At 44.0% G+C, this 21390-nt stretch overlaps 1 protein-coding gene across 1 annotated transcript in view; it reads left to right on the top strand.

Annotated features, from left to right (window-relative positions):
• The window catches only part of CACNA1B (calcium voltage-gated channel subunit alpha1 B), a 310121-nt gene that overhangs the window by 189010 nt on the left and 99721 nt on the right, over window positions 1-21390 (top strand). Inside the window, 5 exon segments of the mRNA XM_075054744.1 lie at window positions 1567-1698; window positions 2623-2695; window positions 7494-7611; window positions 14443-14510; window positions 20317-20423. Coding sequence (XP_074910845.1) covers window positions 1567-1698; window positions 2623-2695; window positions 7494-7611; window positions 14443-14510; window positions 20317-20423 — 498 coding nt within the window.

Consider the following 21390-nt stretch of genomic DNA (forward strand, 5'->3'; position numbering starts at 1 on the left):
TTGTCCCAAGAGGTCAAAGTTTCCCCAGAAACCTCTGTTGCTGTATTATGGGCATACCTTTTCTTGGAATGGGTGCAATGAGTGCAATGGGAGAGCAAGATCCTGCTTCTCCTGGGATGGATGTGCCTGTATCATCCTCAGTACAGAGAAACATGGGCTGGTTCAGTCCTCCCAGCTACACCTGGGGGAAGGAAGAGGAGGAAAATGAAGACAAAGAGAAGAGAAAGGATGATGTTTCTGCTCTTCTGACTCAAGCTCTGAGCTTCTCTCCCCACCAGCAGATCAGAAAAATCCGTGGGCTTCCTTCTGCTGGATACCCACAGCTACACTGCAGGAAGGAGCTCAGTGCATGGATCTGTCCCCAAAACTGCAGCTGGAGGACATACATGGCAGGATGGGAGAGCATGCTGCCGTGGAGAGTCACCTCTGGATGGCAGCTCCCAGTGCCAGGCAGTGGAAATGAGAGAAGTCACTGGAGAACACGAGAGAAAAAATTCTCCCCATGATCTCAGACTCAAAACTTTTAACAGAGGACACATGAAATGGCTCTAAATCGCTCCTTTCCTACTGCCTGCTCCAGCCCCATTGTTCCGCATGCTGATCTGTCCAAAAGGAGATTGTCAAAGAGCTCCTCTGTTTAATAGCTCTTTCTGCATTTTCTGATTCATTAGTTTTCCTAATATAAATGCTCCCTGCCTGTTCTCAGCAGGGCAATAAAGCCAGGAAAGAGAGCTGTTTCTGAGCACCCTCCCTGGCACGCTGTCACTCGACATGCCTGCCTGCGAGTGTGCCAGGAGCCATCTCAGGGGACAGGGGAGATAATAGCAAACTAAATTCAGTATCTGGCCAGATGCAACTTGGATGGGTCAGTCAGGACTTGGGCTGAGCCATTCCCTCTTGCCATGTTGGAGTTAATGTCCCAGATTTGTTTTCATCCTCTGACGCAGTTGCTCGGTCCTGGATGCTTAAACTGTGTGGCTGAATCACCCCACACTGAAGGCATCACTGTGCATGAATGTGTGTTAAATGTCTACAGAAATGTTTAAACGTGGGAGTTTAAGTCCACTTGTGGATACTGGCATTTGGTGAGTTGGAAGGACACACCACAAAGACATCCTGGTGGAAATGAGCTGTTTATTCCTGATTCGTGTCTTACGAAGAGAGGGCTTCACTGTCCCCATGTTCAGTGTCACCTTGGTAATACTGACACATCCCTGTTTTTGACACCCCTGCTGACTGCCATGCCAGATGAGAAGGTGCAGAAAGGTTGAAATCTATACCAGGAAAAGGGTTGCTGAGAAACTAAATGGAACGCTTTCGCTGCAGATGACTACTCTGCATGGGTACACATGCACCGAGGTGACCATCTCTGCCCTCACGAGGCTATGGAGAAATTCTGCCGCTCAGTGAGCTGTATTTCCCAATCACAGAAGGGATTTCAAAGATGCTGATATTCCTTGTCATTCTTTTCCTTCTTTATAATAAGAAAATAGATCATATTAGTTTCTCACCAAAGGTTCTTCTCCCACTCATGTTCTCTCTTGGCTGCTCTGATCTCCAATGCAGGTACTGGAATTCCCTGAGGAATCTGGTGGTCTCCCTGCTGAACTCCATGAAGTCCATCATCAGTTTGCTCTTCCTGCTGTTCCTGTTCATTGTGGTGTTTGCTTTGCTGGGGATGCAGCTCTTTGGAGGGCAGTAAGTCTAACTAATCAATGTCCTTTCAGGGGTAATCTGAAAGGAGTCACCTGGAATACCTAAGGGAGAGAGGGGCTGCAGGGCTTGAAAGATGCACATCGTGGGTGTGGATGTCAGTCTTTCTGGGCTGCTGAAAAGTGGTCTCTGGTTTATAGGAAAATAGTTCCTGTTCTGGTGTTTTACCTGGAGCTCAATTTTTTCTAATGACCCTAATTCAAAGCTCCTCTGTCATTCTGTGGTTCCTATGTATACCTGGACCTCTGAAATAGGACTAGGGGGGGCAGCACTTCTTCTACTCTTAGGGGAAAGGCAAATTCTTTCCCCAATAGTCAGCGTGACAGTATATTTATTCACTTGGAATATTTTTCTGCTGGAAAACATGGTTTTGTTGAATCTTATTTTTCTCATTAGAAATGCTAGTTGTGATGAATTTTGCAGCAAGAAATATCACAATATTACCATTTAAACTCCAACATAAATTTTGAAATGAAATAACATGGGTTTGGTGGTTTGTGTTTTTTGTTTTTGTTTTTTTTTTCAATCAATCACTACTTTATCTTTAAAATATTAAAATGAAATGACGTACTAAGAGGTCAATTTCAATGTTGACAATTTACACTTGAGGACAAAAAACTGTTTGGAAAGGTTTGTTCTACAAAATGATTTGAGATTTTGATCATTTTAATTGTGGGTGAAAATTAATTTCAAAGCATCAGAATTTTCTCCAGGAATAAAATTGAGTTTCTGCTAATAGTTCTGTTAAGCATCTCCTCAGAGATGCTGTGTTGCCTGCTGTGGTTGCCTGGGGTGTTATTGCCAGGTGGAACAGATGTTGCTCTCTGACTTGGGTTACAGGGTATTATGAGACTGCATGAGAGCTGCTTGTCCCTTACTGCTCTTGTTTTTATTCTTACTTCTCTCTAGATTCAATTTCCAAGATGAAACACCAACCACGAATTTCGATACCTTCCCAGCTGCCATACTCACAGTATTCCAGGTAAAGCCATACCTTGTCCTGGGTGAGCATTAGAAGATAAATTCCTGGTCATCTCATCCTGTTTATGGAGTGCAAAGAGTTCTCCCCAAATCTGTGGAGTTTAGGAAAGGGGAAGTCCTTCCTTCTTGTATTTTGCCACAATGACCAATCAATGCATCATTAAAAATCAATGCTATGGAATTAAGGAAAACTAGAACAAAAGATCTTTTGCTAGGAAAAAAATATTGATAAAATAGGCATTTCTGTGACGAGTTTAAAGTCTGTGCGTGCCCAGGCTCTCTTCTTCTGAGGCCCCTGCTCAGGGGTGCACCCTGCAATGGCAGAACTTGCGCATGCCCCATTGCATGAATAGTCCTGTCTGAAATCCTAGACAGCGAGTGAGTGGTTGACCTGTTTCACTTTCTCCTGTGGTTGCCATAATTTAATGAGGAGAGAGGCCTGAGCTAGCTCCAGGCAGTAAGGAAATAATGTTGCATTTTGCATGGTAATAGCTCAAGACCAAGATAATGCTGGATAAGAATTACAATTGATGGGGGAGCATAGAAAGAGGCATCAGCCTTGGGCAAATTCGTATGATGGCAGGAAGAAGTCGCAGTTCTAGAAGATGCAATGCTCAGATTTAAGAGTCTAATTTTGCAGCTGTTCTCTGCATGCATTTTTGAAACACTTATTTCAGGTGTTTCAGTAGAGAGCTGGGGATGCTGCACCCTGCTCCATGTACAGGTAGCACTCACAGGTCTGTGGAAGACTGACCTGCATTTAGTGTTGCCCCACACAAATTGTTGATGTGGGCTCGAGCTGAGACTTGACCCTGGATCTGAACTTTTGTAGATCTCAGCAAGGCTTGGCTTATGTATTTCAGTGTCATGTCCCAAAAAGAGAGGGGGGGGAAGTGTTGATGACAATTTTCGGATTAAAACAGAAAAAGAGTCTAAAAGAAAGTATGTCCTGTAACCTCTGCATAAGCAGCTTCGTATGGGTATTGCTTGTCTCCAGATGTGAAGCAGGTTCACTAGTACTTACCTCGCAGGATATTGCAAATCATGGTAGATTAATATTTGCATAGTATTTTAGTACCCATCAAAGAAAGGGCTTAAAGAAACGTAAAGGTATTGCTACAGAGCCGGAACTGAGCCCGAGTCAGGCTCTGGATATTTTGATGCATCTGGAAATTTTGATGTTATTTTCTTTGGGACTATAGCTGTCTCTTGAGAATACTTAGCTGAAATATTTTCTTTCTATTCCTGAGATATATATCCCTGTAACATAGCGGCTGTGGGATGAAGGAAAACACTGTTGATTTTATGACATTTGTCTAGGATGTCAGACCAAATTAAAACCAACAAAACCCATCAGCACTGAGTTAACTCAGTGCAGCCTTGCAGAGGCATTTTGATAACCTCTGTTCCCAGTCAGTCCCCTCTTCTCCCCTGAATTGCAAATACTGGGTCAATGTTTCTTCAATACGGGCTTTGGATTCTCTTCTAACCTCGTCTTGCATAAACTCAGGCAAGCCAGCAGGTTTGTTTCATTGCTGCTCTAATGAGCAGAGTAGCATTATTCAGTGAATGCATTTGATGTGTTGAACAAATAGAATAAAGCCAGATACACCCAGTCCATCCCTAACCCCTTTGGAAATTCTTTGTTTAAGAAGCGGTCTCAAACAAAGTCTTCTGCAGCCTGCCTTAGTCCATTTTATTTCAGCAGACCTGGCTGGGTCATGGTCCTCTGTCATGCAACTCCCAGGACCTGTTTCATCCTCCTGGCAGCTGGCTGAACTCTGTCTTGGGTGCAACTGAGCCCCGCTCTCCCTAAATTCCCTTTGAAGAGTATCACGTGTTTTTCTCCAGCTCCTGGCTCCCAAGAAGGTCTTCATGAGCTGAATGCCAAGCTGTATATATACAAAATACAAGCACAAACTATATCTATATATATTCATATATATCTATATACACCTGAAAAATAACTAATTGTGTCTCCCTATTCCAGCAATCATTGAGCTGGAAGTGTGTACAACATCCATAAGCGCAGAGACTATAAAGCAGAAAGACATGTGTTAACTATACATGCTCTGCTCCCTGAGACCTGCTACGTAAATAATTACATGCTGCTGGCTGCTAAGAAGCAGAGCATTGCTGACCACTGGAGGAGATAAGGAGTTGCAGTGGCAGGATGGGACCAAACCTTAGCTCTGCTAATGGGTGCTGTGCTGAGGCTTGGGAAGCAGAGCTGGATTCGGTTTGATGCCCTCACTGACCTGCCTGCGAGATATGACAGTGAGCTGACGTGATTTTGCATTTACTCAGGCCCTTCTTCAGGAAAGCATCTCACTTTCAGGACAGCCCTTTGAAATGCTGCGGTACTGTTCCTCCGCAGCTGAGTGTCTCCTACTGTTAAGGTGCTCATTAGTTCATTAAGATTTCACAACAGCTCTTGGTAGCTGTTTTTATTCCTCCTTCACCTGATGGCTCCTCAGCCAAGCCCAAGTATTAAATGCTGAGATGCACTGGACAAAATGTTCATTTGGGGCAGCCAAAAGCAGTTTTGGGCCCAGGGAAAACCAAAATGTTTGGGCTTCCCCTTACTCCAAAGTCCTCATTGCTTGTGCCCCTCCCTCTGCAATGCTGTCCTTTTCTCTCCTGTAGCAAGAATTTCTTATAGTGTCCATAAACAGACACTTTATAGAGCAGACAGACTTGTATCTACTGCATGTACTCTGCTCCTTGAGGACTGCTACCTAGCTGCTTAAGTTCCTCCAGGTGATGGGTAATGGCACAAACAGTGGGAAGAACACCAGGTCAAAGTGTCTGTCCTCCTGCCAGGGCCTCAGAGAGCATCCTCAGCTCTGCCCAGGCAGGCTCGTTATGTTAGACTTTTATCTCTCTCTAAAAGTTCCATAAACCATTTTTTTTTCCCTTTAAGTTTTTGTTCCACTTCTAAATTAATCCAGTTGGATTTTTGAACCCAGACCCCAACCTGCTGGACTTGTTTATGTGCAGCCTGTAATTTGTGATGCCTGCGACTCCTGGTCTGCAGGGCAGAGAAGTGTTCCCACTGGTTTCCCTTTCCACGAATGTTTGTGTGAACAGAAATCACTTTATGGTTATTCCCAGAAAGCAAGAACAGTTGTGAATTCATGGAAATGATGAATGTGAACAGTGCTTTGCATAATTGAGTGCCAGAGTTGAAAGCCTAATGCCCTGGTTTGTGTTCTCTGGTGTAAATTCAGAGTAACTCCAATGGTGTGGGTTAGGCTTGGGCTCTGAATTCTGGTCTCTGAATTGAGAACAGATTCTGCATTTAGGGAACAAGTTTGTGTATGCGCTGTATGTCCTTGTGTCTATATTTGCTCTTAGCATATTGCTGTCATCAGCATCAACCCTTCAGCAAGAAATTTTCTGTCTATTGGCAGCTGACCACTAGTCTGGAATTTGCAATTGTTTTGAGCATACTGTATGCACATGGGACTTGATTACTACAACATGGATCATGCTTTGGGCTTTTTTTTAGTTTTTTCTTCTACTAAACACAAAGTCAACTTCCAATTTAGGAATTTGAGCTTCACATCCCAGTGGACATGTTTTAATGTACTAAAGGTAACTATTGTTCGACTCTGCCACGGCAGGCAGAGGAAGTGCTGATCTGCCCAAAATGTTGCTGTGTTACCGTCATTGGTGGAGAACAGGAATGGCAGACAATTCAGACTGTGATGCAAAATTAGCATCTAGCATGACAAGGCTTATTTGAGTCTTAGGTGTTTTCAGTTATTGTGATTAGTTTTTCTTTTATTCATGGGTTTGCTAATTAGCCTCAGGTCAATATCCAGAGCCTCCGGGCAGGACAGCTCTGCAGAGTCAGGCTGCGGTTGTGCTCGCCTTGTACAAGGACAGAGGAGGAACAGATTCCCCTTCAAGCTACCCTCATCTGTTCTCACTCTTAGACATTTGGTTATTGCTTCTGCTTAGGGTTTTTTTTTGTGATTTGTCTCCATCTGGGTGGCTGAGGGTCCTGGTGGCCTTGGCGAGGAGGAAACCTGGAGAAGAACCTGTTGCAGTGCAGCTCCCTGGCAAACCTTCCAGTGGTTGTGCTGCCTGGTGCCTGGCATTTGGAGTAACATTCGCGCATGCACCAGCTGCAGCAAAGCTGTCCGGAGTCCTGAGGAACAGAGGAATAGTGGGAAGGGGGTTGCAAGAATTTCTCCTCCTGTTACGCAGTCACTCGGTGTGTACAGTGTGTGTGAGTTGGCGGGGAGATGAGCAAACTCTTTCTGTATGAAGTGAATGAAAGGACTTGATGCTGGCAGAAGTCCAGCTCAGGGCACTGGGCTTAGAGGTCAGGGTTTTCTTAGGTCTGGGAAATGCCGTGCAGGGAGCTGTTGAAAGCTGGTATCTCTGCATGAGTTAAAAATGGAGAAGGGGGGAGAAATTTTGCTGGGGGTGAAGCATTGGAACGTGGCTTTTACTGCCTCTGCCTGCACGAGAGCCTTCGGTCAGAGGTGGGCAGCAGGCACGTAACCAAGAGGGGACAGGAATGGGGCGACAGTCCTCCCTCACTAGCGGTCCTCACTCCTCCGCCGCCTGTGCCAGAGGAGAAAGCTGCATCCAGCCCAAGGTGAGACCATCCAGGGCTGGGAGGTTGATGTCTAACACTGCAGTCTGCCGCACTAATGTGCTCATCCATTTTATCCCCAGAGACCAGTCCTGGATTGCATCAAGCTGCCTCACTCCCCCAGACCTTATCTACTGTGTCTTTCCTTTGAGTCACCCTTTCTTCTTCTTTCTTGAATTTCGCTGGGCAGATCCTGACGGGGGAAGACTGGAACGCAGTGATGTACCACGGGATAGAGTCGCAGGGTGGTGTCCGCTCGGGGATGTTCTCCTCCATTTACTTCATCGTCCTGACGTTGTTTGGTAACTGTATCCTTACACGTTGCCTTGTGTTCATGGCACAGTGTGCCGTGCACCCTTCCTGGGGTGCTAGAAATACCTAGTTTTGTTTAAATTCTCACACCCTCACTTAGAGTTTTTAAAATCAAATCATTGCTATAACTTCATTCCTTACAGCACCTGGGGTAAGAGGCGTAAGCTAAGTTGTCCATGTTGGCGTCACTTTTCGGATGACAATGTGAGCATTGTCTTCATTCATTTTAATTTTAATGTTTTAATTTAAGAATGTCCTATTATGAGTTAACTTATATTGTGGGAAGAATGATTGAAGTCAAGTCAGAGCAGGACCTCTGTACCTTGAATATCTTCACAGATAGTTTGCACTAGGTCAGGGGAAGGAAGAGTTGAAATTGGTTTGGTGCATAGATCAGGGTCCAGTCTCTTGATGCCTTTGTCTACATGGCAGCTTAACGAACAATGCTATTGCAAATGCTTGAAATTGTCTTGTCTCCACGTAATGCTTAAAACTTAAGTCCCAATCTTGGGTTTCAGGCTCTGGGAGTATTTGGTCATGTTCCAAGGCCTGACACATGAAGTCTCTGAGGATATTTTGTTCTGCTTAATCATGAGAATATCTTGAGGGCAACAGGAAACTGGGAGCTTGCATCTCCCCAAAATGTCCCAGGGTGTCTGCTGGGGAACCAGCAGCACTCTGATGTGTGTTACGCCCCCAGAGAGGTCTAAGGAGGCAAGAACATAGCAGTCACATGGAGACAGGATTTGGAAGGGGAGGTTGTATTTATACAGGAAATGAGTAAAGAGACTCTCTGATCTAATGGCTCGGTGTGATTAGGAGAGCCTGCAGAGCATAGTAGCTGTGATGGCTCTGCCCCTGCTTCACAACAGAGTCTGCTGATGGGCTGATGTTGCATAGCATTGCTCACATTAGCTAGGTACAAAACTGTTGGTGCGAGATGTTTGCTGGCTGCAGCGACAAGCTGTATGAAGTCAAACAAAACATCCTTAAAAACGGAAACTAAAAACTGTTGCATATATGACGCAGCCTGGCTGGTTTGTTTCCTCTGCAAAATGGGGATGATAGCACTGAGCGTCACTGCTCTGCTTGAGAGCTCTCTGGAGGGTTTCCCAGCAGTATGGACCTTCTTGGTAGTTACAGTCCCAGCTTTTGTCTTTTCCTAGGAGTCCTGTTTGGGCTGGCATCATCAGCTGGGTACCTAGGAGAAAGGGGAGGGTACATGTGGGGCAATGCTTGTGCTAAGGACGTACAGTTGTTATAGACATAGACCCCTTCAGCTGGTGTTCAAGATGACAAGAGATGAGACATCAGCACCCATGGACTGCGTGTCAGGGCTCTGGCCCTTTGCTTTGTCTGAAATCTCTCCATTAGCATGAGGAACTGAGACAGGGAACAGTGGAGCAGACAGCGTGCGAGCTGTGCTTGTCACACAAGTGTGTCTCTGTGGGATTTATCCCATTAATGTGCGCTGTCAGAGCCGGAGCAGCCGTGATGCCTGGGCTGGCTCGGCAGCTATGCTCAGACATCCACCTCGTGGCAGGCAACATGCCCCCTTCCAGAAACACAAGGCTTTGGAAAACTGGGTCAATGGAGAGCTGGGAGGGAGGGAGATCTCTAAATCCTCAGGCCTTGGCATTTGAAAATGAGATTAAGCTATAATCAGGCTTGACAGCAGAGCTGAGAGGGAGACCTTTAACCTTAGAGCAGCTAAGATCCAGCATTTTTGAGGAACAGAATATAAATTCCCTTCTTGCACCTTTAATTCAGAGGGGGCTTCTCCCTTCTCCTTTACTTTTCATTAAAAGGGAAAGAGCAGGGGATGTTCAAGAGGAGGGAATAAGGACCTCGTTCACCTATTGCCACTGCCATGAATTTGGTATTTGCCTCTGCTTGCCCTGGCAGAACGGTGAGTTGAAACCTTGCCCACATCTTCACCAAATAGCATCCTGGCAGAGGGCAGCTGTCTTGCTTTCCCTTCTGTTGTCCTGCTGAGGAGATCTAGGAGATGGCTTTCCTGGCTGCCTCCCTGGGACCATCTTCAGTGCCTCTCTCATCCCCTTTGTCCACAGTCGCATGCTGGTGGTACACCTTTAGCGCAGCCAGAGTGCTCCTCGGGGCACTATCTGTGCATTTAGCAAGGAGGGTATGTCAGGAGTGATTCTTTAATTCTCCATGAGTCCTGCAGATGGGGATGAGTTTGCTGTAGATGAGTTTCTATGAACACAAAGTACAGAGAGAGGGGAGAGTTGGCTGACAAAGAGTAACAATACTCAGAAACCCTTTTATAATGTTCTAGAAGACTTCTTTCACCAGCTTCTACTGATTAGAGTTATAAACCTGAAGCGAATCTATTAATTTCTATGGAGATTTACATTGCTGTTGGAGAATTAGAGAACTGGCCCAGATTGTCTCTGTAGAAACTTAGTCTGAGAGCATCAGCTGCTTTCACAGAGAGCGCATAAGAGCCTTTCTGCATTGCACACAGACCTGTTTGCCTTTAAGCACTGTGTGCAGGAGGGGAGAACTAGGCTGGAGTGTGTGGTGGAGGATGAGGGGTTAAATCTTTTCCTTGTCTGTTTACTGTGGGAATTGCAGCAGTAAGCCCACTAATGCTTGCACTGATATTTCAAACAGTAGTTCTGTAAGGTCAGTGCTACCCTTGCTTTTCACTAGCTACAGTTTTGATGCTGAGAGCAAGCAGCAGGCAGTCATTTATCTCTGAGGGAAAGCTGAACTGTATGACTTACCAGGGACTTAAGTTATCATTAACTGTCAAAACATAACCAGGAACATCTGAAAATAAAGTTTAGTTTGCCAGAAAAGAACAGTCCTACATTTTTGCGGGAAGTAAGATAGTCATTAATGTCAATGGTGCTGCAGTGCCCCAGCGATGTTAAGGACAGGCAAGTGTACAGGGTGAGGTAGTGAGGTACATGTCTGAGCCTCAGGTTCACCTTCCCAAGGAGAGCCCCACAGCCCAGCAAACACCACGAGGACACCCTGTAGAGAGCAGTCCAAGTTGTTGATTAGCTTACTTATAGATTAATGTGAACTGTCTTTTCTGCTCTAACTTGGGACTTTACAAAGATCTCCCCCCTCTGCCTTACAGAACTCCCTCCAAAAAGCTTTAAGAATGTACTTCTTTTATGTAGTGGATTTTTTTCATTTGTCAAGTGTGGATTTGCCACCAGTCCTCCCCAAACAGACATTCACTGTGACTGAATTTCTTAAGTGGGACTTTTCGTTTTTATTTTCTTGTATCACTCCATTGAAATCAGTCTAAGCCCTTCTGGATGCTGATCAGCAAAAGGCACTTTGGTTCCTCTGCTGGGAGGGGTTTTATCTTTGGTTTTTGAACATTGACATTTGGTGAGTCCATTTTTAAGAGTTTAGGCAGACTGGATCAAACCTTGTTAGAGAATTGGCATTGGCAATTTTGAGTCAGCTTGCAAAACCTGCTCTTTTTAAACATGAGGATCTCCTTTCTTCTCCCAGAGCTGCTCAGGGCATTGTGATTGCTCTTTTTCATGAAGAAGAAAGATGGATGGGTGCCGGCTTCCCCTGCTTCTCACTGCAGCTCAGTTGTTTCTTTGAATCCATTTACGTTTTCAAGAGACTATTGCAAGGAAAAGATCCAGAAACTGTTTTTGTAAGTCGGAAGTCTTTCACATTACTTTCCCAGTTCCAGAAAGTCTGTGTAGAGCCAGACCTCTGTGTCTGATATGGTTTAATGAAAGTAGTATGATTAATATAACAGCAGGATTTGGCCCATTTTCTAGGAAATTACACCATGCCTGTATTCATTGTTACCCAGTTAATTGATAAATTGATGCATCTGTTAGGAAAAAAAATATGAAAAAACCCCATGAAAAACTGCAGAGGAGCCTGAAATGAAAAGCAGCAAATGCCTGGAGCATGCTGCCCTTTCCCCTTGCCCTTAGCTTCCGTGCAGGAGGGCTGTACTCGGCACCAGCTGCTGGCTCAGCTGGCCAGCGAGGTCCTTGGGTCTGCCCAGGTTATACAGCCTGGACCACAGGCTGGAGTTTGGGTAGTATTTGGGAATCCCCATGCTCTGCAGAAAGGGCTGAGGGACCTTTTTTGGGGCAGAAACACCCAAGTCTGCCAGATTGTGTCTGCTTGGAGATGGATCAGAACAGCCTGATCTGTAAAAAAAAAAAAAAAAAAAAAAAAAAAAATTAATTATATTTCCAGTGGTTGATTATGTTACATGAAACATTTTCAGCATGTGTGTGTAGGAGGCAGGGGTAGGAAGACAGTTTTATTACCGAGACATTTATTCCCAGAGCAGGAGGCTTGGAAGCATTTCTAAAGTATTGGAAGCACCCCAGAGGAAGAAACCCAAACAGCTGGCACCCCGGCAGTGCCGTGGGCAGCGGTACCTCAGGCAGCGATGCCTCAGCCTTCCTGCCTGCACCCCCAGCCTGCAAGTGACAGGCTTGCCCCCTCTTGCCAACCCTCAGCTAAAAGGAAACGGGGAAATTAGTATCTTTGCAAATGAAAAGTTGATTGAGTTCTGACTTCAGTGTGGGAGGGAGGTGATCATTTCAGCATCATCTTTCCCTTTTTCTTGTTCTTTATCTGCTGGGCTCACGGGGATTGAGGTGCTCCCACCCCATGCTCCTCACTGTCCTGCTGGAACAGAGGAAGGAGAAATTAATGGGCATCACATTTCAAACCTCTGTCTGTCCCAGAAGAATCATCTTCACATGATGAAAACCTCCATCCCATGTTACATGACATGGAGAAAACCTGATGGATGACCTGGCCTTCACCTGGACAAACCCCAGGCCTCTGTGTCCCATCCCTTGCAAGGTTTGGCAGTCAGGATGCAAATGCATCTGAGAGATTTAATACTACTGCTTTCCACCAGCACAAGCAGAGGCTCCAGTTTTGATAGGCATTCAGGCTCTGGAGACACTCATCTCAATGGGAATTAGAGGTCAGCATCTGAAGTCTTGCCGGAATTATGTTTGGTAAAAGCTCTTGAGAGGGAAAGCAAAGAGGCTTTGAGCTGGTTGTTTGGGCCAACTTTGGTCCCTAGCTGCCCTGGGAAGCCTCCTGATGCAACGCCAACGTGGGGCAACGGCTCCACAGCTGGCAGTGCCTGCAGCCAGCATGCTGCCTGGTGACTGCTGGAGTACAGGGATTTCTGGGCACGCTTGTGTTTGGCACAGACGACTGTGGCCGATGAATCAGCCTTGCACCACTCCTGGCTCCTCTGTTTGTAGAGAAACCTCAGATGCCTCCTCCAGGCATCCTTGTGAGGAATGGAAAGCAATCAGAGGGGCACAGAGGCCAGGGTTTCCCAAAATCTCATTGCAGGTTTGCCAGCACCCTGGGAGCCCATGCCTCACCTCTCCTCCCCTGGCTAGAGTGATTGCCTCGCTCCCCCCAGCACGCTGCCCTCATCCCTCAGTCCTGCCTTCACTGTGCCATTGCTTTGGGCATTGCTTCCAACTCAAAGTCCAAAACAGGGTACCCATTAACCCAACAGAAAATAACTGGATTAGTTGTCTAAAACTGCTGCAGTCATTTCATTCGGCTTATGGGGACCTGCATCTGGTCCCAAGATCATATTTGGCTCTGATGAGGGCAGTACAATACAAACACAGTAGCAGTGTATTGCTGTTAAAGCCTTGGTGAATCTCCAGAGGGTAAATACTCATGAGATCAACTTCATTCTCATGTACGTTCATATTTAGAGGAGCAATCATAGCTTTACACAGCTATGGAGTAAGCGACTGTCCTGTCACCAGGTAATGTGCAAGAACAAAGTGCATTTTCTTCTTTGAGAGTAGTTTAGACTTGGTTTTGCTTTGCTTGCTCTCCTTTCATATGCAAAGGTATCTGATTTACAGTTGTTTTCGGGCTGTTTTGCAGACGCATAGCTGGAATAACAGCAATAAAATATATGAAGGGAGAAGTAATAGCCGAAATCATTAAGTGGAAAAACAAAAATAAAATATGAATAAATAATTATAGGGAAATATTATGTCTTAGTGATACAATGCAGTGCTCTTGAGAGAGACCCAGGCTAGCGTGGGCACTGGTGGTTTTTTAGCTGGGCTACATGCAATTTGGCCTGGACTAACGGCCCATTTCCCGGCAGAGCTCATTACCTCGGGCTGGGTGTCCTGCTAACAGGCTCTTCTGTAGCTGTGCTCTGCGTGATGCTGCAGCATTCAGGATAGAGGATGTCCGAGGCGGTCTAATTGTCATATCGACTTCAGTGTGATAAGTCATGATAGTTTCCTCCCATCAGTATGTAATGCAGCAGTGACCTAAGCTTAACTTTTTCGTGGTACCAAATACCTTTATATAGTTCTATGTATATATTATGCAAATGTTGGCTTTCAAATGACCGATTTCCAGGAGCTCTACCGGTTGTCCTTTTAAACAAGATGGAAAAATTGAAGGTGAAATCCTCTGTGTGTGTATGGGCAGGAGTGTAGGTGTGGGTTTTCTGGAATGAAAAAACGGGCTGTTGTGTCTCTAGGACCACCCTGTGGTCCCATACCCGTTGCAGCTCTAGTGTTGTAAAGCCCCCCTGCTCAGCTCCTGTGTGTATCCTCACCAGGGATGTGTGCTGGGCAAGAGACAAACAGGTGTCCAGCACCTGCTGTGCTGCAGAGCTGGCTCCCAGCAGAAGTGGGTGAGTTAGAAATGAAGACAAAACAGTGGTGCAAGGGGTCAATCCATAATATACTGGTGATTTTAAGTGGGGAAAGAAGGGTAGTGGCAGCAGAAGGGGAACAGTTTGCTGTATCTGCTGTGTGAAGATTTTTTCCTTAGCTCCCCAAAAGATACGCTCCTGAATGTCTTCTTGGCTATTGCTGTTGACAATCTGGCAAATGCCCAAGAGCTGACCAAGGTATGTATGAAATTTCTGTTTCTTCAAACTTAGACCACAGCTGCTCGATCTAAAGCACACGTTACCGACCCTTCCAGACACCCTGAGATTTCCTCTAGAGCCTGTTTGTGTGGTATCTCTGTTTACCAGTTTGCATTGCACAGAGGGACCTGGAGGTTTATTCTTGTTCAGGTTTGTTTCATTTCAGGCTTGTTTCAGTGAACTATTTCATGTTCTTTAGTTTTGTTTTATCACAGAGTGGGCAGTGGGCATTGCTCATCTCGCTGCTGCATGGAGGTGCACAGGCATTCGTAGCATTTGCTGTTTTCAAGAGCAGAGGCAAAGCCATTACCAGGTTTTGGCTGACTTGAAGCTTAGACATGGAGAAACGCAGGTGTTGTATTGCTGCTTTTGCTGTCTCATACTAATGTTTCATACCTTGCTGAGTTTTGGGATGAATCAAAGAAATAATGTTCTCCGATCAACTCCCTGGAAAACAACTTGCAGAGGCTATTGTGAATACTCAGTGAAGATGTTATAATCTTACTGCCTCTCACCGGGTGCAAGAGAAATCAGAAATCTGAGACACCAGCCCAAGTGCAGGCAGAAAGCCAGGTCCTGGCAAGAGATGGAAATGACACCGATGTAACTTTACTGTATGCACAGATTTATATTGGATCATTTCCTATAGAGAAAAACTTACAGCCTCAGTATTGAGCAGGAAGGATTGCAAGTGCTGTAGTTTGTATTTGTATTATTACATACTTTTGATTTCTCATTGTAGCATACTCAGTTGTATTTATGAGGCAACATCAGATTTTTTTTGCACTTTTCTAGCTTGTTCTTGCTGAGTGGATAAAAACATGCACACCCTATTGCTGTGCTGCTGCCATCACCATAAATCACAGTGACCTGCCAGTAGCAAAAGCAGCACTGTACCCACCTTAGCAGTTGTATTTTACAAGTTTTAGCCTACATACTCCTTATAGGGTATGAGGATCACTAACCATGTGCTTATGTGGCAGCGGGCAAGGATGTTTTCTGTTTTTAGAGTTGTAGAAAGGTGCAGTAGTTCATGGATACACGATGCAACTCCACAGTTCGGGGACACAGAGATTTCTAGGAGTTTACTACTGCACTCCAGCTGCTGAAGACCAAAGCAGCCAACCATTCCCAGTTAAAATCCACATCTCCGTTGCAGCTGAGCTTGTCTTTACCAGCTCTCCTTTTCTGCTGTGGAGCTGCGTGACTGGCTTCATCTTCCAGCTTTGACTGGAGCCTTGTTTTCTGACAGCTGATATCCAGCGCAGACCGTACAAGACGACTGGTGGCTCTCAGGTGTATAATAAATGTTCATGTGTCTCTGAGACCATGTTCTGCATCTCTCCTCTCTTATAATGCAGCTCAGGGCTGTGTATAACGGCTCTCAGTGGTTTTTTTTTTCTGGGAAGTTTTTCCCTTACAGCAGCTCAGCTGTTTCTATTCTTTCTAAAGCCCACAGAAATCACCAGCCCGGAGGCATGCATCCTCCCAGCCTGTTCAGCAGATTTACAGGCATCCCTTGCATGTGCTAAGAGAGAGGATCAAGCCCAGCACAATTCTTGGATAATGAAGCTCATCCTACTTCTTTCTTAATCCTTTTAGTGCTTTCTTGTGAATATTTCAGCAGCTGACTGGAGTGGTTAGAAACCTGACTTTGTTGATGTTTATAAAGTATAATTAAATATTGATGGATACAGCAGCATTGCCAAATCATAAAGCTTCTTGAGAAACTCTGTTTTGCTTTAATTTTATTTATGATCCCCCAAAATCACTAGGGCTTTCAAAAGAAGAAGAAAAAGATAAAAGTAATTCAATTATATAGTATACCTGGAGAATGAGGGATTTATTGCTGAGTAAATATGATCATTCAAAACCAAAAATGGCCTGGAGGTATAATTAAGTTACTCAGGAGTCAGTTGATCTCAGGAGACTTTCTTGACATTTACACTGTAAAACGAATTGAGATCAGTGCTGCATATAACATGGGAAAACCATAAGCAGTTTGCAACTACCTCTGTTCTGGAAAGACAGAAAGCTTTCCAGCTAACCTTCAGGACTGAAACATTTGAACCAACATTTCCACTTCTGGATGCCAATTTGGACTTCTTTTATCATGGCATTTTAAAATTTCTTGGTAGCCTTAGCTGGGCCTTATGACCTGTAACAGAAGTTATCCGAATTGTAACTATATTTAATTTAAGCTTGATTATCCTATGTCTGTTACAAAACTCACCAGTACTTTGGAATGACTCATTGGGGGGGGGGGGGGAGAATCACCTTCTTTGCTTTGAATATGTAAAGAATCTGTTCTCTAGCCTCCGCCTATCCCTCCCCAGGTCTCTTTCCTCCTCTTCCTGTGCTGGCTCTCCCTTACCACTGACTTAAACTCTGCCAACTTAATTTCTAGTGATTTCTCAGAGCTGTCCTGAATCTCTTTGGGTTGCCTATCCTCCAGTTTTTCCCATATATTGGGAAGTTTTTCTTCCTGTTCACTTATTCAGAGTGGAATCTAAAATTGCCCCCAAAATTTGCTTTTAAAAATCTTCTTTCCGCTGACCATTCCACAATGTCTCCAGTGACACACGGCAGTTCGTTCTTCATCCTCATTAAACTGCCATTTTACTGCCATACTGTCATACTGCCACAAGTAAGCCTTTATTTTCCTAAATATCCTAAAGTACAAAGTGTGTTCTTTCATCTCTGTGCACTGCCAGCAATCCCTGAGAAAGCAGTACAAAAACATGCAATGTGAGGTAGGAGGGATGTGTGAATTTTACATAAAAATATATAAATATATATAAAAATACATAAAAGAAGTTGAGAAATCCCCAGAAATAATGGGCTGAAGTGAGCAGTGAAACCAAGAGTGTAACAGCCATGAAGACCTGTCCTCCCCCTTCCCAGTGGAGAGGGCTTTAATTGGGTGAACTTAATAAAGAACAGTCAATGTTAACTATGCACATCATTATGGGGTAGCACCGAAAATGGGTTTTACCATGTGATAAATTGTGTGGTTGTTGTGGTTTAACCCCAGCCAGCAACTAAGCACCACACAGCTGCTCACTTACCCCCCCGCCCCCGCAGTGGGATGAGGGAGACAATCAGGGAGAAAAAAGTAAAACTCGTGGGTTGAGATAAGAACATTTTAATAGAATAGAAAGGAAGAAAATAATAATGATAGTAATAACAATAATAAAATCACAATAATAATAATAATAATAATAATAAAAGGTTTGGAATATACAAAACAAGTGATGCATGATGCAATTGCTCACTACCCACTGACCGATGCCCAGTTAGTTCCTGAGCAGTGATCCGCCCCCCCTGGCCAACTCCCCCCAGTTTATATACTGGGCATGATGTCACAGGGTATGGAATATCCCTTTGGCCAGTTTGGGTCAGCTGTCCTGGCTGTGTCCCCTCCCAAATTCTTGTGCCCTTCCAGCCTTCTTGCTGGCTGGGCATCAGAAGCTGAGAAATCCTTGACTTGGTATTAACACTACTTGGCAACAACTGGAAACATCAGTGTGTTATCAACATTCTTCTCATACTGAATCCAAAACATAGCACTGTAACAGCTACTAGAAAGAAAATGAACTCTGTGCCAATTGAAACCAGGACAGTGGTTTAAATGAAGATGTAGAGCTCTAGAAAACAGAAAGGAAACATGAAAGATAGATGTCCTTAGAGGCAGGGCCTTTACATGCACTTGCCCCATATAATGATGGTGACAGTCTGGGCTGTTGGTGGGAGGTGGGATGGACAGATGTTGCCATCACAGCTCAGAGCTGGCTTGTCATGCACTGTCACACTTCTGCATGCTTCAAGCAGAACAAGATGAGCCTGTGCCCCAGTGAGACTTGGCAGTGTAAGTATCAGGCAAAAAATTAATTAATTTTTGTAGTGATCTGCAATCTCTGGGTGGAAGATGCTACAGAAATATTATTAAGCAGTCATCTGCTAAAGAGTGTGCTTGTTCTGAGTAAGGGACAGCTGTGTTTATAGTGACAATGGATATTTTCTGCTGTTACCTTGAGATATAGAATCCAGCAGAATTACTGACGCACCAGGGAGAATGTGGTTGAAACTACAAATTTTAAAGAGGTAGTCAAACCTGCACCTGGTGCTTTAGGCACACAGAAAGAAAAATTAAGAGCCTTTGAATGTATGTGATTTTAACACTGTTAGAGAGTCCTCAAGAGAAGAAACAGCTTGAAGATATCTATGGAATGAAAGGAAAACCTTAAAAGCCTTCTTATTTGGGGGTCTTATTCCTCCAAAGATTCATATTCTGCAGATACCCTTGATTTACAACAAGCTTTCAAACCACTGATAAATTCACTGGAAGTTGGCAGTTGAGAAATATTGACTTTTTATAATCTTTCAGCAGGGCTTTTTTCATGGCCTGTCTCAGGTTCTTCAATCACTACAGTAAGAATTTACTTATTAGAGATTTGCTAATATTCAGAAAGGGAAAAAAATTTTTAAAACTTTAATGATAGCAAATTTTTTTGATAAATTTTCCATCATTTCTTTTTCCTTCTAAAGGAGAAAAGGAAAACAGTTTCAAAATTAATTCAGTTTAAGCAAATAACACCAAAGTCAGAGCAAGGAATTGCTTATGCATATGGTATTCAGAATGGATAAATCTATATGACTTCCTATTTCAAAGCTAGATGTCTTACTGTCTGCTCTCATTATTTTAAGCATAACTCTTGCACAGCATTACCTTTGAAGAGCAGAGGTAAACCTGTGGCATTTCATAAAGTTTGACAGAAGAGCCTGTGACTGCTCTCATTTGACGTGTGGTTATTCCCTGAATATGTGTGAAGCTGACATTGCCATCAGAGGGTCTGTGTTTATCCTGCCATGATTTTGCTATCTAAATTGACTGGCTAGAAAGTTCAAAGGAAGTTTAACCTAGATGACCATTGAAAATGAATCAGGCTGTTCCTTTGCCTTTTGCCCTCATCTCATTGCTTAAGATCCTGTAGTTTGAATTTGAGCAGTATTTCTCTTGTCATTACACCAGGTAGGAGGAAATAAATCACAGTTATGCTCTGCGGGAACTTGCAATGCCAATAGAGGTTAACAATCCACATGATCTGGGGGGTATACAGAAAGCATCTTTCTGATCTATGCATGAATCTACAGACTGTGCTTTAATATGGCTCCTCCTTTCTGCTTTCACCCTGTAAGTCTGCAGCGATTCAACTGAAATAAGTGGAAATATCTGGAGTAAAACTGGTGTGAGCAGGACCAGTCAAATCCAGTGTTGTTTATAGGACTTATTATTTCCAGAAAGTCACATTGGCAAGAAGTCTTGAAGGATTTAGGAGTCCGTCTCATCAATTTCAGTAGGATGTAAGCTTTAGAGTGTTTTTACACATGCAGGTCTGACATGAAGGGGGCTCACTTCACCCCAGAAATGTCACACTTGTGGTCAGGTCTCTCCCTGCCCTGCCATAGTCTCTTACCCGAATGCTAAGCGATAAGAGGACACCCAAGAGAGGTAAGAAAGGTTTGTGAGATAGATGTAATCTTGGTAAAAATGCACTGAGCGCTTGACTAAACCTTGCATTTCTCATCTTGACCAGCTGTTGTTGGCACTAAGACCCTACCCAGGGATCTTTGCAAGAAGTTGTGAAATTCTGCCCTATTTTAATGAGTTTCCACTGTTCTCACAGTGTGGCGGTGACAGTCACATATGACTTGTGCCTTGGGGAGCTCTGGTTATTGTCGTTACATGATGCATGCTCTGATTTCTCTTGATTTTCTGCACCAGGATGAGGAGGAGATGGAGGAAGCCACCAATCAAAAGCTCGCCCTGCAAAAGGCCAAGGAAGTGGCAGAAGTCAGCCCCATGTCTGCAGCTAACATTTCCATAGCCGCGTAAGCACTATTTTATTATTTGGAAACTTTATCATTTGGTTTCTGTTTTTCAGTGTTGATATATGTCTGTTCAAGTGGAGCATCCCACAGTGCTCTGTGAGCCCTTTTATGCCATCTCTGTTACTGACAGGGCTTTAGGTTGACTGAATGCTTCAGTGCTGATCACTTAACCATGAATTTAATTAAGTATTTCTTTTAGTTTGTTTTTCTTTGTAATGCCTCATCTTTTGCCTTGTTATAAATAACTGTATTTTAGAAGGAATTTTTTAATCTGTACTAGGATAGATTTCACCAGGTGAAGTGTTAACGTTTCACTTCGGATTTTTAATTACAAGAGGTGTGTGTGCACATAACTTATTAACTGTTCTTTAATGATCTCTGCTTCAAGAATTTAAGTGTAAAGGCATCCTCCTAAATATCAAACAGAAACATATGCTTGAATGCTCTTTCTTTGCTGTTTGAAAGAGTGCTGGGTTGAATAACATAATGTATGTGAACAGTTAGTGCTTTGTAGCTAGAAACATCAATTTGCATTTTCAGATGCAGGCTTTTCTGCATGAATGTGGACATATGCACAGATTCTGTGATACCAGAATCCTTAGAAAACGTTTCCTTGGGGCCCACCTTTTCATATATACTGATCTAAATGGAAGTGAAAAAACTATATGTAGGTGGAAATACTTGTCCAGATGTTGCTGAGGTCAGTGCAGAGTTCTGCCTGCATGGGATTATGGGCTTGTGTTTGAGACGTGCCTACCTTGCATGGATTTACTGAAAAGTATGTTCTTCTTAAAGGTTCATTTACCTCTTCTGGAATTTTAGCATCAGGGCTACCAGCATGAAAAAAATTGGTCATGCATTTTACTCAGAGCTGCTGATGTTTTCCAGACCTCTTTTGCAGGGGAGATCTCCAAAGGCTGGAGAAGTTCAAGCATAGAAAAAGAAATTTCCTGTTAAATTTTATTGC

This window comes from Buteo buteo, chromosome 23 (assembly GCF_964188355.1).
Source record: "Buteo buteo chromosome 23, bButBut1.hap1.1, whole genome shotgun sequence".
Classification (NCBI taxonomy): domain Eukaryota; kingdom Metazoa; phylum Chordata; class Aves; order Accipitriformes; family Accipitridae; genus Buteo; species Buteo buteo.